Source organism: Onychostoma macrolepis, chromosome 04 (genome assembly GCF_012432095.1).
Source record: "Onychostoma macrolepis isolate SWU-2019 chromosome 04, ASM1243209v1, whole genome shotgun sequence".
Taxonomy (NCBI): Eukaryota; Metazoa; Chordata; class Actinopteri; order Cypriniformes; family Cyprinidae; genus Onychostoma; species Onychostoma macrolepis.
The window spans coordinates 21,426,941-21,447,846 of NC_081158.1; the positions used below are offsets into that span (position 1 = coordinate 21,426,941).

The 20,906-nt window shown below is 40.9% G+C and overlaps 1 protein-coding gene across 10 annotated transcripts in view; it reads right to left on the minus strand.

Annotated features, from left to right (window-relative positions):
- The window catches only part of nav3 (neuron navigator 3), a 322,550-nt gene that overhangs the window by 138,926 nt on the left and 162,718 nt on the right, over positions 1 to 20,906 (minus strand). For 7 of the 10 annotated variants that reach the window (XM_058772573.1, XM_058772569.1, XM_058772575.1 and 4 more), the window contains exon 1: positions 7,733 to 8,864. The exons of 1 other annotated variant lie outside the window; for it this stretch is intronic. In XM_058772573.1, coding sequence (XP_058628556.1) covers positions 7,733 to 8,008 — 276 coding nt within the window. In that variant the 5' untranslated portion in view covers positions 8,009 to 8,864. Of the gene's footprint in view, positions 1 to 7,732; positions 8,865 to 20,906 lie in introns of those variants that run through there. 2 more of the 10 variants (XM_058772572.1, XM_058772567.1) reach the window with 1 other exon arrangement.

The window sequence follows — 20,906 nt, forward strand, 5'->3', positions numbered from 1 at the left end:
CAAACATCAACCACTGTGTTAATGGCTGACCTAAACCATGCATGAACCATTTGGAGGACAATAGTTCCCTCTCTCTCTCTCTCTCTCTCTCTTTCTCTCTCTCTCTCTCTATATATATAGACTCAGTACCAAGTAAAGCTTCGAAGCATTATGCTATTAGGAAGATTACACCATAATTATGAGATTAGGAGGCTCTGTTATTCGTCAAGGAAGCACAGAGAAGAGTTTGTGCGGTGAGAGAGAGAGAGAAAGAGAGTCAAAGTATGTGGTAAAAGCCTGACCCCGTCATGTCTGGTCATGTCTGGCCTTGACCTGAACAGTTTTGTTGTCCATAAGGCTGCACTTCAGTTTTAAACACCGTTAATGAGGAGCTTAACACCTTTCCAAAGTAATATTAACACCCTATGAATGATGGGAAATATTTAACCTCTGGTCTGCAGGGCCAAGTTGGTGAGGCGGGATATGAGTATCAATTTTCAGAAATGATTAGTGATTAAAATGACTACAAAGGTAAATATAAAGCTGAGGTTTATTAAAGGATAAGTAATTTGCCACTCGCATCACAAAACGGAATTGCTAGAATAAAAACTAAAAACAGTTGCGCTGAGCAAATAAATCGGAACCATCTCTTAAAATTAAATTGCTTATCTGATCTAATTTGCTTCTGCTAGCACAGCTTTTTTATTTTATTTTATGTTGGCTGGTGTGACACACACAATGAGTTCAGAGCCTGTCTATGTACTTCACAGTTCATTTGTTGCGGTCATCTGGGAAAACACAGATTAAATCATTTAACCAAATGCAGTACTTGGGTGAACAACTGCAAATGTCATTGAAACTTTAAAACAAAATTATCACCTCAAAGTGTTTCAGCGATCCTAAGTATGTTTTATTAACTCGCTTGGCAGTTCTGCATCTGTTCAACATTAGTTTGTGCCACTTTAGTTAACATAATGGATGCTACCATTCAACAGTTTGGGGTCAGTAAGATTTGTTTAATGTTTTTGAAAGAGGTCTCTTATGCTCACCAATGCTGCATTTATTTAATTGAAAATACAATAAAACAGATCAGCAGCCATTACTCTAGTCTTCAGTGCCACATGATCTTTCAGAATTCATTCTAATATGATTTGAGGCATTCATCCAATAATAAAAAATAAAAAAATAAGATCTTACTGACCCCAAACTTTTAAATGGTACTGTCTTAAAGATTCAGTCAGACTGCAAGATGGTTTCTGGGATCTTGTAATATTTGAAGATGCATGTGACATTTTGAAAAGAAAAGCAGTTAAACAGTAGCCAGCAAAAGTTTCCTAAAGTGTCCAATAACCTCTAAACATTCACGCATGTAGGTGAACAAACACTCCACTGAAACGCTTTGGACTTTTGCCCATGGGGCAGGAAATCCCATGATTCTGTAGCCGGTCACAATGTAATCACGCAGTCTGACTCACAGAGGGGCTGACTAACTGAACTCATTCTGTTTACCTCTCTTCTACTTTAGGAATGAGTCAACTAGTCGTTTTAGTAGAAAATTAGACTAGTAAATGGTGCCTAGTGAACACAACCCTAAACAAACAGGGTTACCGAAGACCAGCTAGTCTAGTAGTTGTTCAGACAAGCTAACGACTAGTCGATCATGAAAATACGTAACCGTGCGCATCCCTCCTTTCCTTTCCTGGTGCGTATTAACGGCATGCTGAGATGTCCGCTCTGTCCCAGTCCCTGCTGATTGCTAATGAACCCCATGCTTTGGTTTCACAGATGTTCCTCCTTTGTGCCGAGCCAAGAGAAAGACTGTGTCTGTGTGTGTGTGTGTGTGTATGTGTGACCTCTGTGTGCGGCTTTGGGCTCGTGGCGTGTATCAGAGCCAGTTATACAGACAGTGCCAGGTGTGTGCACTGCCTCCATCCCTCTATCAGCACAACATCAGTGAGAGAGAGAGAGAGAGAGAGAGTGAGAGAGTGTGTGCACAAACTGTGAGAATGAGTAAAGGAGAGCAGAGGTCTGGAATGAAGTGAATGCTCCAGGAAAATGAGAGAAGTTTATGTAACAAATGACAAATGCAGCTGATTAGAGCAATGAAGGAAAGGGAGTGAAAGAACAGAAAGATTAAACTAGAAGACTGGAAGTGAAAGGTAATAGACTAACCACTTAAATGTGTGTGTTCACGGGTTTGCTTACACACACTTTGGGCAAAATGATCCCTAGAAGTTAGCTGACAAAACCATGTTTTCAAAGCTAGAATGATTAATAAATAAAGTTAATTATTTTGTATTTATTTAAAAATAATTTCATTTAAAATAAAGACTTTTTGGGCTTATATACATTTTTTTTTTATTTACTGATTTATTTATTCATTCATTTATTCATTCATTCTAAAAATGCAGGTTCCACAACAATATTCAACACTTGTTGATATGCGTTCATTATTTACTTGATAAGGATGTTTAAAAATATATTTTACTCACAATTTCATAAACATCAAACTGAATTAAAATACAAAAGGTCTTGATTTTTTGTTTTTTAGCTAATTTTAATACTTATTTTGTCTTATTTAAAATAATTTAATTCATCTTGAGACCCCCTTGGAAGTCTGATGAGGCCTCCTAGTGGCCCCCGGCCACCTGGTTGAGAACCACTAGTCTCTGGTATGTCAAGATAACTAGGTAAGTTTGCCTGTACTAGTTGGTCTGTTCTTTGTGTACTTTTATGGCATTACACAACACAAAAGTGGAAGAGTATAGAGTTTGTGTGCCTCTCTCTGATGATTTAATTGCCATACCTTTGAACTAGCACAATGCCTTGAGGTACTGTGTTTGTGGATATGGCCTGGTGTTTGTGAGCAGTCTGAAAGCATGTAGGTAACTTCCGCCCATGGGCTGCACTGTTCAAATCAGTAAGAAAGTCTGCAGCTCTGCAGTGCCGCATCAATAAACACCATTCAAGAATATCAGATATGGCAGGGGGGCCCGGCCACTTGATACTGGTGATAAAGTCCTCAACTGAACCGAGGGAAACAAAATGACATCTGCCAGATCGTTAAATGTTATTAGATGTAATTTTTTCTCTCAAATTGAGCTGTGTGCACAGTGTGTTCTTGGTCTCTGGACTGCTCACCCCTGTAAAAAAAACAAACAACAACAAAAAAAAAAACAGGATGCCTGGCAAGATCTTTTGTGTAGGTCGCATGCTGTTTTTCTCACCAATTTTTCTTCCTGTTTTAACTAAAGACTGATTCAGCTTCCAGAGAAGTTAAATATAAACTTGCATGGCTGTTTTGCAAACAAACTCTATAATGTGACCACAAAACACTTACAGGAATAGTTTACCAAAATATCTAAATTCTTTCATCATCCACTCACCCTCATTTTGTTCAAAACTGATAAGACTTTCTTTCTTCAGTAAAACACAAAATTACAAATTCTGAATAATGAACTGGTTGTTCTTTTCCTTGGAATTACAGTGGATGGGGAGTAAAGCTTTTCTGTAAATAAATAAATAATCACAAAAGTGATGCACAAAAACATTTTTTTTTATTATTTGGTCTATTGGCTTCGAAAAAATTGGAATATAGAGTCAACTTATAGGATAGGCCTACTTTTTGGTGCTTCTGCATCTTTTTTGAAGCGTGAAAGCTTTATCTTATCTGAATGAAAAAGTTTGGAAATAGCATGAGGGTATAAATTATGACAGCATTTTTTGGGTGGACAAATTTTTGTTCATGGGAGTCAGAATGAGCATTTTTATTAAAATAAATGACTTGACTTGGAGCAGGAAACCCTTAAAAATAAATTGAACAGCGTGAAGCAATGTGTCTGATTTTATCTGAATAAACATCATCATCACTCAACCCTTGACTAGGTAAACTGGAAAAGAATTTGAGTGAGTTACAAGTCACACCTCTTAAGAGAGCTGTAGGATAGTATGTTTCCATGCAAGTCGAGCTGTCTAATGGTTCTGAGCCTCCACCTCTGCTTGTCTAAGGGTGAGCGTCATCACTTGTCTTCACTGTCCTGCACTCTTCCAGATAAGGAGTGCAGCACGCCAGACCACCCATGGCTGCGACATACACAGACAGAAGAACCCCCCTTTCGACCTCAATCCTCAGTGTTTCACCACCGACAGCACCTCTGCTGCTGGGAAACGCTGGCACTGTCCCCTTGCACTCTCAACATTATCCTGCCTCCCCTTCTAACACACTGTGAGCCATCAGTGGCCTGTTTACATTCCCTGACTTCTATATCACACATATACAAATCTTGAATGGGACAAGTACAGAGCTATGGGGAACTTCGCTATTAGACTGCACCGCTAAGCTTACTAAGAATGAAGATGAATATTCATGCGTGTGTGTCTGTTTAAGCATATGTAACAGGATGAAATGACAACAGAATCAAGATATGTTCCGGAAGACATTACTGTAAAAAAAGTTAAAGGGTTTGTTAACACAATTATTTCTGTATATATCAAGTCAAAAACAAGTGGAATATTCTTCAAAATATCCTCCTTTTGTTCCACATAAAACAGAAAGTCATACAGGTTTTGAACTACTGTATCCCCCCTAGAAAAGTACTAAAAATGAGCAACCGCGAGATATGAGTTTAAGGGAAGCTACTTTTCACTGGATAGTTAAACTGTCAACAAAAATGAGAGGTGTAAATACAGCAGCCGAATTGCATCCTGTTGTTGACAATCCAGTTTTGAGAGTTAAGTGCATCTGGGGGATTTCACATAACTTTAATATAAAAGACAATTCATAGAGCGCAACAAAACACATTAAAGAAATATGTAAGATGGCAAAGCAAATGGAAGATTTGCACAGGGTGAAAGACCCGTGTTCTTCTTAGAATGGGATTTTGCTGTCATACTTCTACACTGGATGTTAGAACAACATCTCAGACAAACCTCAGTTTCCACATGCAGTATAGAAGACTGTCTCCACCGCCCCATATGCATTCAAAGCCAAGCACTCAAAGGAGGATTTTGTAAAAGCTGTTGGGATAATAAATAATGCAATAAATATGAGTAATAAAATATAACAGATGGATTTATCTCAACAAAACATTTCTGAATCATTATTTTTGGATCTATATCAACAGCTGTTTTATTTGATGATCTAAACACAACATAAAGTGTTCACTCTGAACAAGAAGAGAATTCTTCATGTCCCAATTTTAGGCTTGTATAACAGTGAACAGCACCCTGTGGAGTCATTCCACTTTCAATTCAGTTGTTAAGTCAAGTGCGCGGAATGCAGAGCAACGGAAGCTGAATTAGAGTACTGTTCTGATTTTCATTTACTGTATTTTGTAGGAGTACATAGAAGTAGGTTTAAATTAGAACATATTTCCTTATCCTTCTTATTTCCCAGACACCCAGTTAATTAAAATACACTGTTGTTTCCCTCTTTTTGTTCTCATGTATTTTCTCTCACCAAGCCTTCTACAGACACACATTCTCAAACACACCTCACTGCCCTTGTTCTCAGGTGTATAAAGTGTACAGAGACAGCTATAATCAGTTCACCAACCAGACCAACCACATATTTCCTCTGTTTACTACGAGATATTGCACTTACACAACCATCATTTTTTACACTCTCTAACACTGTCATGAGATGAGGCCCTTGCATACTGTAAACTATGCAGGCTCCTGTGGATGGCTTCTCTTACAGGCATCCAAAAGTGCTTCTACAGCACACTCGCAGTCTGTCCACACATTAGCCGTTAAGTTGTTCCATGGGTTTACTTTATATCTTGCTCTGCAGAGCTTTTGTTTGTTTGGAAACTTGATAAATTGCACAGGCAGATCACAACACTGCCAACTGCGCAGTAGACTGATGTCCTTGAATGCAAAGTTTGTCATGAGTTTGCTGTCCCGCCACACGATTCAAATCAAACTGCAGCTGCATAAAGCCTGTGTCAACACCAAACAAGGTGAACATGCTGCCCTCTGTGGGAATGACTACAAACATGTCCAAACAGGCATGTGGGTATAAACAAATCCACATCTACTGAATGAATGCACTCTGACATGCCATTGCATTATGATCTTCACTAGCCCCACCAAAACTAGACTGGCAGGAGAAAGTAAGTACTGCCTCAGGCTCTTCAGCCCTTTCAAAGAGAGTTGAAAGACCTGAGTGGACAAGCCCACATTAGGACTAATTGTTCCCCTGTGATCAGTCAGGAAGGGACAGGTGGGACATTTCTTTAGTTAAGGAGACAGAAAAAAACATTTAAAAAAAAATCAGTCACATGATATACAATAACATTATTAATATTCAAATATAGTTCTTGCTCAGTTGAGCTTTATGACCAGTTTTAACATTCCCACTGCATATTTAACAGCAAACTAAAGTGAAAAGACAAGTCTAGTCTTTCTTCTCACTAAAGGGCATGACACTTGAGTGAACAGTGTCTTAGGTCACAGAGCACTGAGTTAATAATAAAACACACTTCCCCTTTTTCTTGGCCCCGCTGCCTTGCAGCAACCCTGAACATGCTTGTGACCGCTGCACCAGAAACACTGCTTAGTCAACCATGACCCTGCTTTGAAGTTAGCACACACTTCCTGCAGGTTACAAGAAAATCCAGCCTCTTGGGATTTGAAAATGAAGGAGGAAAACTAAGGAGGTCACAAATGATACAATGGTCAGGATGAGCTTACTAAACAGGAAAGTCTTTTCCCTACAGTCTATGTTTTTCCCTCCAGTTTTGACAGGCAGGTCTAGCAAAACCTCAAATGAATCTGCTTGGCGGGATTTTTGAAAGATCCTCACTTCCTTCACTCAAAAGCACCCCGCCTTCCTTCTGTCTCCACACTGGTTTGCAGCCAAATGTTTGAAAATTGCTTTCAGAAATCTTGGCATGCTTTTGTTTTGAATGGGAAAGAGTTCAGGGTAACCCATACGTATCTATCATTCACTAGAAACTGTGCTTTTTTAATATAGTGATGCCTGCGAAAAGAGCAGGAGAGCGGGGGGAAACACCAGCCATCTATCTGTAACAGAGCACCACACGTGGGGGATAGGGAGTTAGTGTTCTGCACCGCTCCACTGCACACAAGGGTTTCTCAGGTGGCCGAATCTCCCCCGCAAACACCCCCCTAAAACTGCCCTCATGCTTCATTTCACAGATAGAGATCTTAATAGCCTCAGCAAAACTACTACAACAGCTCGCTCGCAAACTGGAAGTATCAGCCACATGAATGACATGGTTTGTAATGATAAACTAGCCATGCTCAAACAGTACAAGATTCAGCAGTGTGCGTTTTCCTGCAGATTTTAAAGGGATAATTTAGCCAAAAAGTAAAATTCTGTCATTATTATGTCATTCTCATGTTGTATGACTTACTTCATTCTGTGGTTAAAAAAAAATATTTAGTTTTTCTTCATGTCGTTTGGAATGACATGAAGGTGAGTAAATAACAGAATTTTCATTTTTGGAAATAAATAAATTCAAATTCATACATATGCACTACAGCTTAACTGCTACCATGTAGAATACAAATGTCTAGACATGACATATCTATGGCACCTGCTAAAATTTTGCAGTGGTCCACTAGGCATCTAGTTGGTCTATTTCCAAACATGCATGAAATCATAATTCCACAAGAACCGTTACCAGCTTGAGGCAACATGAGAGCCAACTGTAGAGCGAATCAGTACCTGCTCAAAACACCAACCCAAACACAGCACATTTTGAATACCATCATCAGTCTCACTGACCTTGCAGATCTTGCTCTCCTCTGCCTCTCTGCTGCTACGTGCCAAAGTTGTGGCTGGAGCCGGGACCAAGCTTGACCTCCTATCATGGATCTCCGTCTTGAATGACAGCTGACAGGAGAGCATAGAAGGTTCCGTGACTCTGAGCTCCGAGCTCCTGGGTGTCAGTCCATGTGCCATGCTGCTTCTCCCAGGGTTGGGGATGGGCAGTGCAGTGTGGATGGGTTTGGACCCCACAGCTGGCTGCCGGAGTTTCGATGCAACGCCAACTACCGGCATAGTCCCTTAGACTGCAAGTCTCGGAGAGAAATAAGGAGGGGAAAAAAGTGGAGGAGTTGTCTCTCGTGGCTTTCTCCCACAAGAGAGAGAGAGCGAGAGAGAGAGAGAGAGAAAGAGAGAGAGACAAGAGCCCTGTGTCTGCTCTTGACGTCTGGCAGGGACCGTAAGAGATGGGAGGGGGGCGAATGGTCTCTTAGAGAGTGCTGCTAGCGGGAGAGAGCGCGGACACGCTCATTCTGTTGCCGACAGCGTGTGCTGCTCTCAGTAACTGAGAAGGCTCCTCCACTACACATTCTCCCCTCCTCCTCTCTCTCTTCCACTCCTCCTCTGACAGAGCGCCACTACAAAACCAAACAGCTCTCGGGGGCGTGAACTTCTCTGGAAGGTAACCACCACTCTGCTCTCCTCACTGCCTTATTACCCAGACCTGAGTCTCTCTCACATGCACACACATGGATCTAACTCTCTGGTTCCTCCTCTGTCATTTGAAGAACATTCCACAGCAGCGCGTCACACTCCGACTGCAACTGTCAAAACAGTCTCTCAGTAACCCAGCTCAGATCGGTGGACATAGACACCTCACACTGGCTGCAGCTGGAACAACTGAATGCTGTGATGAAAGAACGAGTGCAAAAAGAACACTCCAAAGACAGGAGAAACGTTTGGGGTTGTTTGGAGTGAAAGTAAGTCTGTATATATGTGACGGCCAACACAAACAGATGTTAGAGAAGGTCTACTCTCTTTAATCCCGGAAACAATCCACACTAAAGTTGTTTGTCTAGTTCTCTGGATTTATCTGCCAAACTCCAATTCGCTGTGTCTAGCTTCCTTTTTTTTTGTGCTGTCAACTTTACTTTCACTCTCATCTCATCTATCATCCCCACCCAGTTCATGGAAATAGTTGGTGAAGAATCAGAAAGACAGGAAGGCTCAGAAACAGTGGACTGACAACAGAATTTGTGTTAGACAGTTTGCATAGCATTTGTGGCGGGTGAAGAGGAGAACCTGACAGTGGCGCTGACAGCACTGGCACCGACCTCCCAGCTAATTCATGTCAAACTAATAATCAGGGCATTTTCTTGTGTTTAGCCCAGGAGATATGATTCATTTCCCATGAACAGAGGACAAACGAATCATTGCCCATGATCACTAAACAGTCTGTCATTTTGTACCTGGCAAAATGCCTACATACATGGATTTTCAACTGTGGTGTGAAACTGAGCAGCCCTTGATGTATTAAAGACTTTATTAAGTGGGCAAAATATGACATGTACCATGGTTTTTAACAGCCGTTAGCCCGGTGTGAGACTTAAAAGGGAGTGAAAGTTTTATATGGAAAGAGCCCATCTGGTTCAGTTTAAAAGCAGGGATGTGTGGAGGAACAGCAAGGATTTCCACCACATCGGAACACTTTAACACTGCAACGTCCAGTTCCTAAGCCTACTCTGAGCACCTACAGTTTATTTAATACCTCAAGGGATAGACTCAACACTCACAAAACTAAGCCTATGTGTATGCCTGTTTGGTATATTTAGAATCAAGTGCATTTAATGAGATGATGAACATGTTCCTCCTTCATTAACATCATATTTTACTGTAGAGTGCAATCCAGTGATTCTGCAAAGCAATGAATGGCACCTATACCTTCAATCTGAGAAAATTATATACAATTATATATTGAAAGAAACTGCTGTGATTTACTCTTCAGTATTCCAGGTGCTCAGAGGATCACATGTTACTGAATGCTGTGAAGCCGGAATTTAATTTTCATGTCTTCCTTGCAGAGTTCATCTAGCCACTCTGGAAAAGCACTGCTGAACGCCGTACTTCCAGCTACCTGTGTTTTCCGAACGCACTGTGGTAAAGCTGAGCTAAAAGTCTGCCGCTAACTGCCTTGGAGAAGCCAAAGTCAACAGGAGCAGAGCAACCTCCAGGTTCAGTTCCATCTGAGCTCGGTAGGTCATGGCTAGTGCACTGTACAGACATTCAACCGCATTTCTCCACATCAGAGCCCATACTCTTAGCAAGCTGGTTAAGCGGGGACAAAGATCATAAAACATGATGAGGATGTTGATGGGAATGACAGCAATATTGTTGTTGATGCCGCAGGGCGATGATGGTAATCATAGAGTTCGCTCCCTCAGGCTTTTCTAGTGAGGCACAGTTGACAACTGTGGCCTGTACCTCTGAAGTACCATAATTCCTACAGCAAACAATGCGTCTTATGAGATTGGGCATGGGCAATGCTCCTTGGAAGAGGCTAGGAGCCCTGACAAGAGCTAAATTTACAGCCTCAATCTCTATTTCTGAATGTGGGCTCAGCAGAGTTGCTCCATTCTAGGTGGCCTCCAAAGCCACAGTGGAGTATCTTGTGGCAGGGAAAAAGGGCATTCCAACAGGACTGGGTGAGGGGGTGGGCTGAGGGAGAAACCTCAAGATTTTCGGGTTAGGGGAGAATTATGGAAGACCCAAAAGCCACAGCCCAAGAGAGGAAATAGGAACTCAGCATCTCAAGACTCAAACCTCCTGGCCAAGCATCATAGCGTGTGATTAAGTCAACTTGCTGCTTTCCATGAAAGAGCCTGGAAGGAAATCTGCTGCTGTGTTTGCTGAGATACTCTCTTTTCTCTCTGTCTGATAAAAGCAAGGGTTCAGCATTATACAATGAACCCAAGCACGCATTGGGAAATCTCCAGCTGACTTGCTCCCGATTGCCACATTCATCCATGAATCGGAATATTGTGAGAGGCCTGAGGCTTTGCACTGACAGGTTGCAGAAAAAGAAATACCAGGCAGAACCAAAGCAGTGGTTCCTGATTATACGGAACATCCCTGCATGGGACCTGACGTCAGAGAGTAGCCTGCGCTCCCTGTGAAAACTGAAAAAGAGAACGAGAGAGGGGTTGACCCTCTTGCGTCCCCTCTGGACCCTCCCCTGTCAAAACAAATCCCTTGAGAGGCTGATAGTCACGCACCTGGTCCCCACCACAAGCACATGCTTATCTTGCCTCTGCATATAGGATGGCATGGAAAACAAAACACACATACAGGGTGCTGGAGTCATGGATTCCTACTCCCCAGTCAACCTTTGACGCCCTCCGTGGGCTCTCACCCTCTGTCTGATGGGCTACAGGCTCCAGAGATAAGCTTTATATGGCACTATGATGGTATTCATTTTTCATCATTAGCATCAGAAGAGTGTTTCTTAAGATTCTCTTACCATGCTAATCCTGAAGAAGACTTCTAGTCTGGAGTGAATCATAGAGTATCAAGACATGACAAGGGTTAGAGGTGATGGAAGAACATCTATTCAATTTATTACTCGTCGTTTCTTCTTTGTATTGAAGTCTTGAGCCCTTAAGGCCACCGTGATGGAGACAAGTAGTGAAACAGATTGAAACAATTCATTTTAGTGGGAGCAATTGCGCTCCATTTCAGATTCAAAGGGGTCGGAACAAATGGAATGTGAACCATCCTTTTTCAAATGGCCAAACTTATAAACACGCATTTAGCAAAAACGTCAAAGAAATTCCAGCTGCCCGGAGAACATGTTTGGAGCGGGTGGCTTGGCCACAACCCAAAAAGGAGTGGGTGGAAACAACACTACATTGAATCAAAGCCGCATCCTGCTTCCCAGCAGGAAATCTTCTACTTTCACCCAAAAAAAAGTGCTGCTACTTTCCTATTTAGTGGTCAACTTCGTCTACAACAATCAAACCTCAAAACCTGCTAAGTAATCAAGGGTCAATGACATATAACCATGTATTTGATAAAGAAAAATCTATTTAAAAAACTGGTATAACTCTTGTGCCAAAATCTCAGCAATGCACTTTTTGCAATTATGTTGGTTTCAGTGCTTGAAACTTTTATGCCATATAAAAGAAAAGTTTAAATTTAGATTTTGATTATTTTAAAGAGAAAAATAATCAAGTTATACCATTTTCTTATACAGTAGAAAATAGAAAATAGTCACTACTAAAAATAATGTAAAGCAAATAATGCAAATCTTTTTCTAAGAAACCACACTGGTGCAATCATTCTTTTAACAAGGTTCCATTCCTCATTATGATTTCATGACTGTTGTATCCCCTTGCCGCTATTTTTACCATAAAAATATCAAATTGAATTATTCAAAAACTATACTCAGGTCATTGTAAATGATATAAGAAATAAGTGCAGGGTAATATAAGAAAGCAGTGCAAACATCACTCCTGATTCTGCGCAATTTTTTTAGACATCAACTATGGTCTTCCCCCATCAGTCCACATGTCTTGCTCTCTCCCTCTCTTTATTTCTGGTGCAAGATTTGGTCTCTTTCGAAACATTTGACAGCTGGTTTTGATAAAACTCAAGCAGAGAATCAATGCCTTACCATTCAGAACAATAAGCAAAAGGCAGGGATGTACAGTAACTACAAATGTGCCTATTGTGGCCTAAAAATAACATGAAAGGGAGGTCAGCCATCAATCCGAACAAGAGGAAGAGGCCACCACAATACTGGGCCCAGTCCCAACTAAAGATCCCAGCAGAATAACACTAACATAGACAAGCACAATAGTAGATCAGTGAACACTCAGCTGCCCAGGAGTCAGCAGTTATGTAGCCAAGGTCAGAATAACAAACACAGACAAACTGTTAAAGGTCCAGCCCTCTGTGAGACTGACTGAGAGATTATTGGGTCCAGAAATGTGCACACCAGACATTGTGAAAATTAGATGGAAATGAAAACAAATGATTAGTGGGAATGAGGGGAGGTCACAAGAGCATTATGGATTACATTGTTTAATCTTCATTATCCTAACCAATATTCACACGGTGGCTTCAACTTTGAATCTAAAGTTCAGTGAAGAATGTCTTTTTTATTAGAAATAAACATTACTTACACAATGTTGGGCAAGTCTAGTGAAAACTATACAGAAAAACTAGCTATATAAATAAAAATACATTGATGCTGTAGATCATTCAGAGAGAGCAGACAGGTTCCTGTAATGCTTCTCTGAGGCTCAATATCAAACCTTAACATATTACATCCACACACACATAGCTGGCTCATCAGCAAATAGCCTAGTCTTTTCACATCAACACTAACACACCAGCCTGCATTCCAAGGTGGCTTATCCTGGCACAAGTTGCTTTTAACAAACAGCATGGAGTCACAGCCATCCAATGCCTTACAGGGTAAAAGCATTCACCAAAGCCAAGGATGGGTGGCTGACAAACGACAGCTAAACCTAACCTCATATAGTAATAAAAAAGGTGAGATCCTTCAGCACTGAGTCACCAAAATGAAAATTTTGTCATTAATCACTAAAAGCTTTGTTCGTCTTTGGAACACAATTTAAGATATTTTAGATGAAAACCGGGAGGCTTGTGACTGTCCCATTGACTGCCAAGTAATTACCACTGTCAAGGCCCAGAAAAGTATGAAAAACATTGTCAAAATAGTCCATCTGCCATCAGTGGTTCAATCTGAATTTTATGATGCGACGAGAATACGTTTTGTACGCAAAGAAAATAAAAATAACGACTTTTTTTTCAACAGTTCGTCTCCTCTCCTCACCGTAGCGCCATTTTGGATATTATCCACTGAACGCAAACTGCGTACACTCTTCTGTATCAGCCTTCGTACAGTTATACTTGATAAGACTGTTATGTTTATGGTTTTACAGCCTATCTTTTTTTTCGTAGTTATCACTAAACAGATATGCCGTGTTTGACTAATATGATTATTTTATTATGATAATAACATTTATTTAAATATCTTCTAACAGTCGGAGCTGATATACTTGTATACCCAGCGCTTCAAGATTGCTTCACGGTTGTGCTTTGGGCAACGCGAGTTCGAGTCCCAGCTTGGGGACCTTTCGTGATCCGATAAATAAATATTTAAATTTCTAAATTAAAACAGTAAGGGTTCCTAAACAGTTTAGAAATATGGAAACTGATTTAAGTCATTTCCAGGAAATGCATGGAAAAAAGGCAACTGCAACACTATTTTATTTGCGCTTATTTCATTCATAAACTCATTTAGCTACTTCACACACTTGTAACTGCATTGTAATTTTAGAGGTTCATGTAAAACAACATGATTTCCTTTTGGTTCCTGCGCAGTTTAAAAAAGTAACTTAAGTAATTTGCAGATCTGGAAAAGTAGCCTACGGAAAAAAAAAAAAATAAGAAAAAAAAAGAACATAGTATGGATAAATATTTGTGTTTCGACTATTTGCCCTATTCAGTGTTCTAAAATATAAAATTAATAATTTCTAAAAAATAAATGTATCATACATGTAGGAAGATTTCATGACAAACATTTAATGATCATTTGAACATGACTGATTGAATTCAAGGCGCACATTTTCATTATGCAGAACTCTTTAAACGAGTCTTTTTTTGAACTTCACTAAACAAATGTGCTTGTGCCACGCAAACCATCAAAAGATAAGGAAGCAAACATGTAGGCCTAGTAGAAAATGTATCTGTATTTAAGTTGATTATTAGCCTACTCTTGACAGAGAGCTGGTTTGGGTTTTGAGAGACAGAGACATGCAGAGACGGCAATGCGGCTGTTTGATTGGTGATGGCGCTGTAATGGCGCTGTGCAAAAATGTGTCATTCAAAAACTACATGCATTTTATGTCACAACTCATTACAACATTAATCTAGAATTAATGCTATTTACATTTAGACAACTTAAAGGTAAGGTAGCAAAAATAGCCTGTTTAATCAAATACAGCCATTTAAACTATAGTTACTTTGAACTGTTTCTGATGCAAGAATTCTTATTAGTATGCTTTAAGGGGGGAGGGGGGTGGCTACGAATAGAAAGGGCCTCTGATACATGACATGTCTATAAATTCTGAAGCCTCCAAGTTGTGTTCAGAACACACTCTCCCCCTATGTTAACAGGTCTGTTGCATCTGTTCTTATTTTAAACATACTTTTATACTAGAGCGACCCTCCTCTCCCCCCAGCTTCATTATAATGTTTGCTGTGGATATCAGCATGTGTGCCTTGTAAATAGCACTCAGTCTCACAGTTTCTCCATGCGATAAACATACAGTGCTGTCACCTGTGGCTGCATCTCCTGCTCATTACAGATCGCTCATTGCACTGGAGCTGTGCTCACAGAGAGAGAGATTCTGATTAAAGGCTTGGGAAACGAGCCCACACTCCTGTGGTACTCCGCTATCAGTTCCTTGCACCGGCCTCAGCTCCACAGCTCCAGATGTGGAGACACTGGGTCATTACTGGAGGCCTCCCATGTGGTGCGTGCTAACTGTCTTCCAGCTCATTACTCCAAACACTCACTGCTCTACGCCGGGGTGTTTGGCTCGTCTGGAGGCTTCGTCTTGATGAGTTTGCGGTTTCTGAGCCCTGTCTGCACACTGACCGCTTCAGGCCTGCTAGAGACTGGCCTAAGCCTTAGATGGCACACCCACAGACGTTTATGAACCAAGTGATGTGCACCCTGTTGAAAAAAAAGCCTTAAGAAGCCTGTTTCTGCCAGGCTTCTTAACCAGTTAAACATCAAAGAATGTGCTTGTCAACCAGCTGTAGCAGCTAAATCTTGCTGGTGAACAGCATGGTTTAAGGTTCAGGAATCAGATTACCAGCATACCAACACTAACCAGTAGAAACAAGCTTTTCTTTGAGACACTTATCTTAAGATGCATATCATCATGATCTCAGGTTTATATACAATTTCAGATTTTTAATCATTGTTTTTATTCAATGGAAATATCAGGTAGTACTGGATATTTATTTGTTTTATTATTAAATATTTCAATATTACCTTCTGCCAATCATTCAAATCCTCAATTTTTATGACAGTTTTAGTAATTTTGTTGTTTTCACATTTTTATTGAATTTTTAATATTTCTATGTAGCTTTATTCTTATTTAGTTTTATCTTTAATAAATTTAGTACTTCTACCTAAACTTATTTCAATTAGTTGTCAAGAGAACATTTCTATTTTTTTAAGTTATCATTTAATATCCAGATTTTATTTCATTTTTATTGCAATTACTAAAAGGGGCCATCTGAGGTTGAGCGAAAAAACCAGGACTAGTTTGCAAAAGTAGGTTCTCTTTCATAGGTTCACTCAACGCTGCGTAGTTTACGCAATGAAAACAGCCTCAGGTGTAACAATTTTCTGAAGCCCTTATAGAATCACGCAAATTCATTGGCTGATGGCGCGAGATGCCACACCTACGTCATACGTGTTTGAAATAGACCCGCGTTCACGCCATCTTACCCCTCAGATTTTCCTCTCTTCAGAAGCGTTCGCTTCTCGCGATTTTTCTTGCCCATTTCTTGGTGACGTTTTAGTCTTGGATTCTTTCCACTTCAGCGACCGCATCTGTGCAATTATTATTCTCCTAGAGGTGAGTGGAATGGACTTTAGTCTGTGCCAGCTGCCGTGCTCTCGTCTCATCGCGAGTGACGACCAGCACGGTGAGTGTGTCAGATGTATGGGCCTGGCCCATGCACAAGATGCTCTCTTTGGCATTTCTAATTGCAAGCACTGTGAAAATTTTTGCCGTTCTCCCCCACTGCACCGCTCCGGAGGCCTCCTCCCTCCACGAAGCCGCGGCCTGGAGTTCGGATGTGGAGCTCGAGGCTATGGAGAGTGAGCAGTTTTCACTTTCTCTCCCTCCATTGCCTGGGCGTCACCGTGTAAATTCTCCGGTCGAATTTTCTCGTGGCTGTCTTGCACCCAGCCCGGAGGCACGAGAAGTAATTTCCTTCGGGATGGAGGATATTTTGTTTACCGCAGCCTTTTCCGGCCTATACTGAGCTTGTTGACGTATTAGCGCATGCCACTGAGAAGTTGAGCTTAGATTGGCCGGGCGAGCCTTGCGAGTCCCAGTCATCTAAGCTTGACGAGTGTTTCCTCAGTGGATCTGGTTCGGGCCCGGCGAGGAGAAAGCTGCCTTTCTTCCCCGACCTGCATCACGAGATCTCCAGATCTTGGAAGCAGCCTTTCTCCACCTATCTCACTAATGCGGCGGCCGCTCACTTCACCATCCTTATTGGTTCTGTGGAGCAGGGGTACGCCGCAGTCCCGGTGATTGAGGACACGCTCGCTGCACACCTCTCACCAACTTCCGCCCCCTCGTGGAAGTCCCGCCCTCTCCTTCTATTTAAGCCACGTAGGACCACCTCCGCTTTGATCGGTAAGTCCTACATGGCGGCGGAACCGGAGGGGTGCGGCTCTCCACACTATGGCCATCCTTCAGGCCTACTAAGCGGAGGTACTGAAGGAGATGGATGAGGGGGACTGTGTGACACCCGAAGCTGTTAAGGAGCTTCGCAAGGTTACCGACTTGGCCCTTTGTGCCATACAGCGCAGGCAGTTGGGCGCAGTATGGCAGATTTGGTGGCTGCGTTTAAGCAGTTCATGCCACGACGTGCGCGCGAACCAGCCTCTGCCTCATTCTTCAGGGAGCATCCGGCCCCCAGAAAGGAGCCAGTCGGTAGAGTGAGCGATCCGGTGCATCCCCCACCATACACAGTCTGAGGAGCCATTTTTGGGGATCTGTCTGGACTTGACCTCGATGCAGGCCCGTCTGGCCCCTGCTCAGGTCGAAAGCATCCAATCGTGCTCGGCCTGCTTCAGGCTGGGTCGTCGCATGTCAGAGGGCCTGTGTCGCAGGCTCCTAGGCCTCATGGCAGCGGCTTCCCCAGTTCTTTCCTTGGGGCTGCTCCATATGAGACTGTTCCTCTGGTGGATGAAGTCCCTGGGTATTCGCCCCTCCTGACCGTCCCTCCGCCTACTAAGAGTGTCAGGCGCCTGTCTCCACGCCCTTTTAGTGTGGCGGGACCCCAATTTTCTCCGGAGAGGAGTGGAAATGGGGGTAGTCTGTCATCGCCAGATGATAACGATGGATGCTTCCATCTCAGGGTGGGGGGCGGTCTTCGAGGGAAGGTCGGCTTGTGGTATCTGGTCGGGCGAATACCTTGCCTGGCACATAAACAGCCTGGAGTTGAGAGTGGTTCATCTGGCTCTCATTCACTTTCTGCGCAGATGCGCTCGCTTCATAAAAGCACTGAGACAGGCGACATCAAAAGGAGGAAACACATCAAAACACTTTAAATACCGACACCCGGATCAAATGAAAGAGTTCAAGCAGGTAAGTTTCTATTTAATATTTAGATCTTCTGTTATGATTATTATTCCATATTTTAATTTGAATGTCGGATTGAAATTAACATTGCCGTTATAGCGGAGTTAATCGTTAGCATAAGCGTCGCTAACGCTAATATAATGAGCATTAGAATGAAGTTTCTTTATTAACTATTTAATGCTCCTATAACTTTTATTAGGGTAAAAAACAGGAGGACATGATGGTATTTACTATTTTTGCACACCAGATGCTTTTAAATGAATTGTGAATCTAAAATATGCCTGTTAAGAGAATGTACAAATGGTTAACAGTATTTGTCAAATCAGTCCATCAGAAAAGCAGTTCTGGGCCTTTTTTTGGTTTGTTTTTTTGGCTTACTTGGTTAGTTGTTATTCTTGGCTGGATAATTAGCAGGTTTTGAAAGCTCTTTAAAAATAAATATGTACACAGTTTGGATAAAATGAAAGTACAGTCCAATTTTATCTCCTGTATAGACTTTACAATAAGATACCATTCATTGACATGACCTTGTGTTCTCTAACATCAACTTTCAGTGAGTGAACAATACATTTTTACATTAATTAATGTTTTTGAATGTTGTTTAATTAAAACACTTGATCATTCATGTTTGTTCATTGTTCATTAAATAATTTTAACAGAATGAACTTTTGATTTTATGTATTAGTAAATTTTGAAAATAACCCCAAGAAGAATAATTGCTATATATAACTGTTGGGTCATGTTATCCAACAAATGGAATCTTATTGTAAAGTGTTTTTAATACTACAGTTTCCTTCTATTTGATATACACTTGTCTTAAAATATATGTAATCTTACCTAAATTTATCATAAAAGCCGAAGTTTTTTATTTACTGAAATGTTATATTTTAGCTGATGTCAATAATCTAATCTGGCATTTGGTCAGACTCAGCCCATTGCTTTACTTAAGTATATTATATTTTCCTTTTACAGCTGCAGGCTGAGGAAGATCATGAAACACACCAGCAAACCCTAAAACAGACAACAGTTGTTTTTCAGCGGCAGCAGAAATTAGACAAAAACATTTGGGTGAAACTTGTTTAACTTTTTTTTTTTCATACATCATTTTATTACTTGTGGAAAAACTTGAAACAATTTTAAATAAGCATAAAAAATGGCACTGATTTTTGTACAGTTTATGTTTGTTTAACTTGATTAATAAAAATGTGTTTTGCTTTGGTACCAAAATTGGAACATTTTGAAATTTTGGTACCATGACAACACTAAAACAAACAAAAAAACGTATATTTAATGAACAAAAAACACTCCAAACGTTTTTCTGAATTAACTTTATAATTCCATTACATACAAAACTGAACCATTTTAATAGCTGAAACAGTAGTATAAGCTGTTTTGGCAGAAGGGGAAAAAAGACGGGCTCTAGTAATTCCGTAATTCTGATAAGCTGTCGGACAAGGCTGGGCTAGGGCCTATTTTGAGGCACGTGCAGGGCTCTAATTCCACTTCATCCAACGCGGTTTTGTTTTCTGTTGTTTTCATCTGTAAGCATGCTCTTGATAGATGTATTTTACATTTTTGTTGAGTTTAAAACTTGTGACACATTCGTTCTGCTCTCACTGATCATTTGGTTAGAAATTACAAAAACGAAATAGGTTGTTCAACACAGAGTTTATCCATTGTGACAAACACAACTTCACAACTTGGGCAGGTGCTGTCCTACAGCACTAGAGGAACATCATATAAATGCTTTCCCCCATCAGCTGTGATACAAACAGCCTCAGGTTGGCATAGCCAGAAGACCAATTACATACAATGAGCGTTTAAAAGACTGTATATATAATGGAAGTGCTGATCTTCATCTGCAGAGTGAATTATCCCTCATTAATAGATAGGTGTAAGAGGTTGTAGAGTCAGCACTTTGTCTCATGTATGTGAGCATGCTGAAATCTTAATGGGGCTTTGCCCACACCGCTTGTGCAGATCAGAGCCTCGCGTGAGCAGAGAGCACGACTCTTTCATCTGCAGCAGTGTGTTTATGATGGGCCTCTGCTCTGTGTAATCATCAGCTCTGAGAGACTCAATCCGCGCCTTCCTCGAAAAACTTAAAATGCCCAAGTGGCTGCGATGCGAGAAGAAAGGCCCCTCTAATGGATTCCGACTCATTAGCAATGAGATACTGTATTTACATCATGTGCATTATCCTCTATAACTAATCACCCACGCACACAGATCACTGCTTTGAAGAAATCTTCTCCGTTAAAGCTATTCAAACAGATTCGCTAAGATTAGGGGACTTTTTTTCTTTTGAACTTCTTTAGAAAAACATTTTAGCGCAAAGGTAGAGGGCAAATTTAGCTCTGTGACTGATGTTAGAGAGACAGTTAGGCCTGAACTACACGCTACATAACAGAATTGGCCAAAATTCAGAATCAAAGAACTGGCTTTCTTTTAGCTTATGGATTGTGTTCATCACACTGAATAAGAACTCTAAGATGTAATAAAAAGAGGAAAATATGGGTACACACAGGTGCATTCTGGTTTTCTACCTGCATACAGTATAAGGCATGTAAACCTTCAAATTTCTAAACTTTTAAAATTGTATTTATTTTATTATTAAATTTTTGATATAAAACTTGACTTTTGTCAAGTCAACATTCAGCATTTTTGTTTTTACTTTCTAACTTCACCAGTACATTTTAACTGCATTTCCACACATTCAAATTCAAATTGCAATTCTGTTTGTGACCTCAATTCAAATTAAATTACAAAGC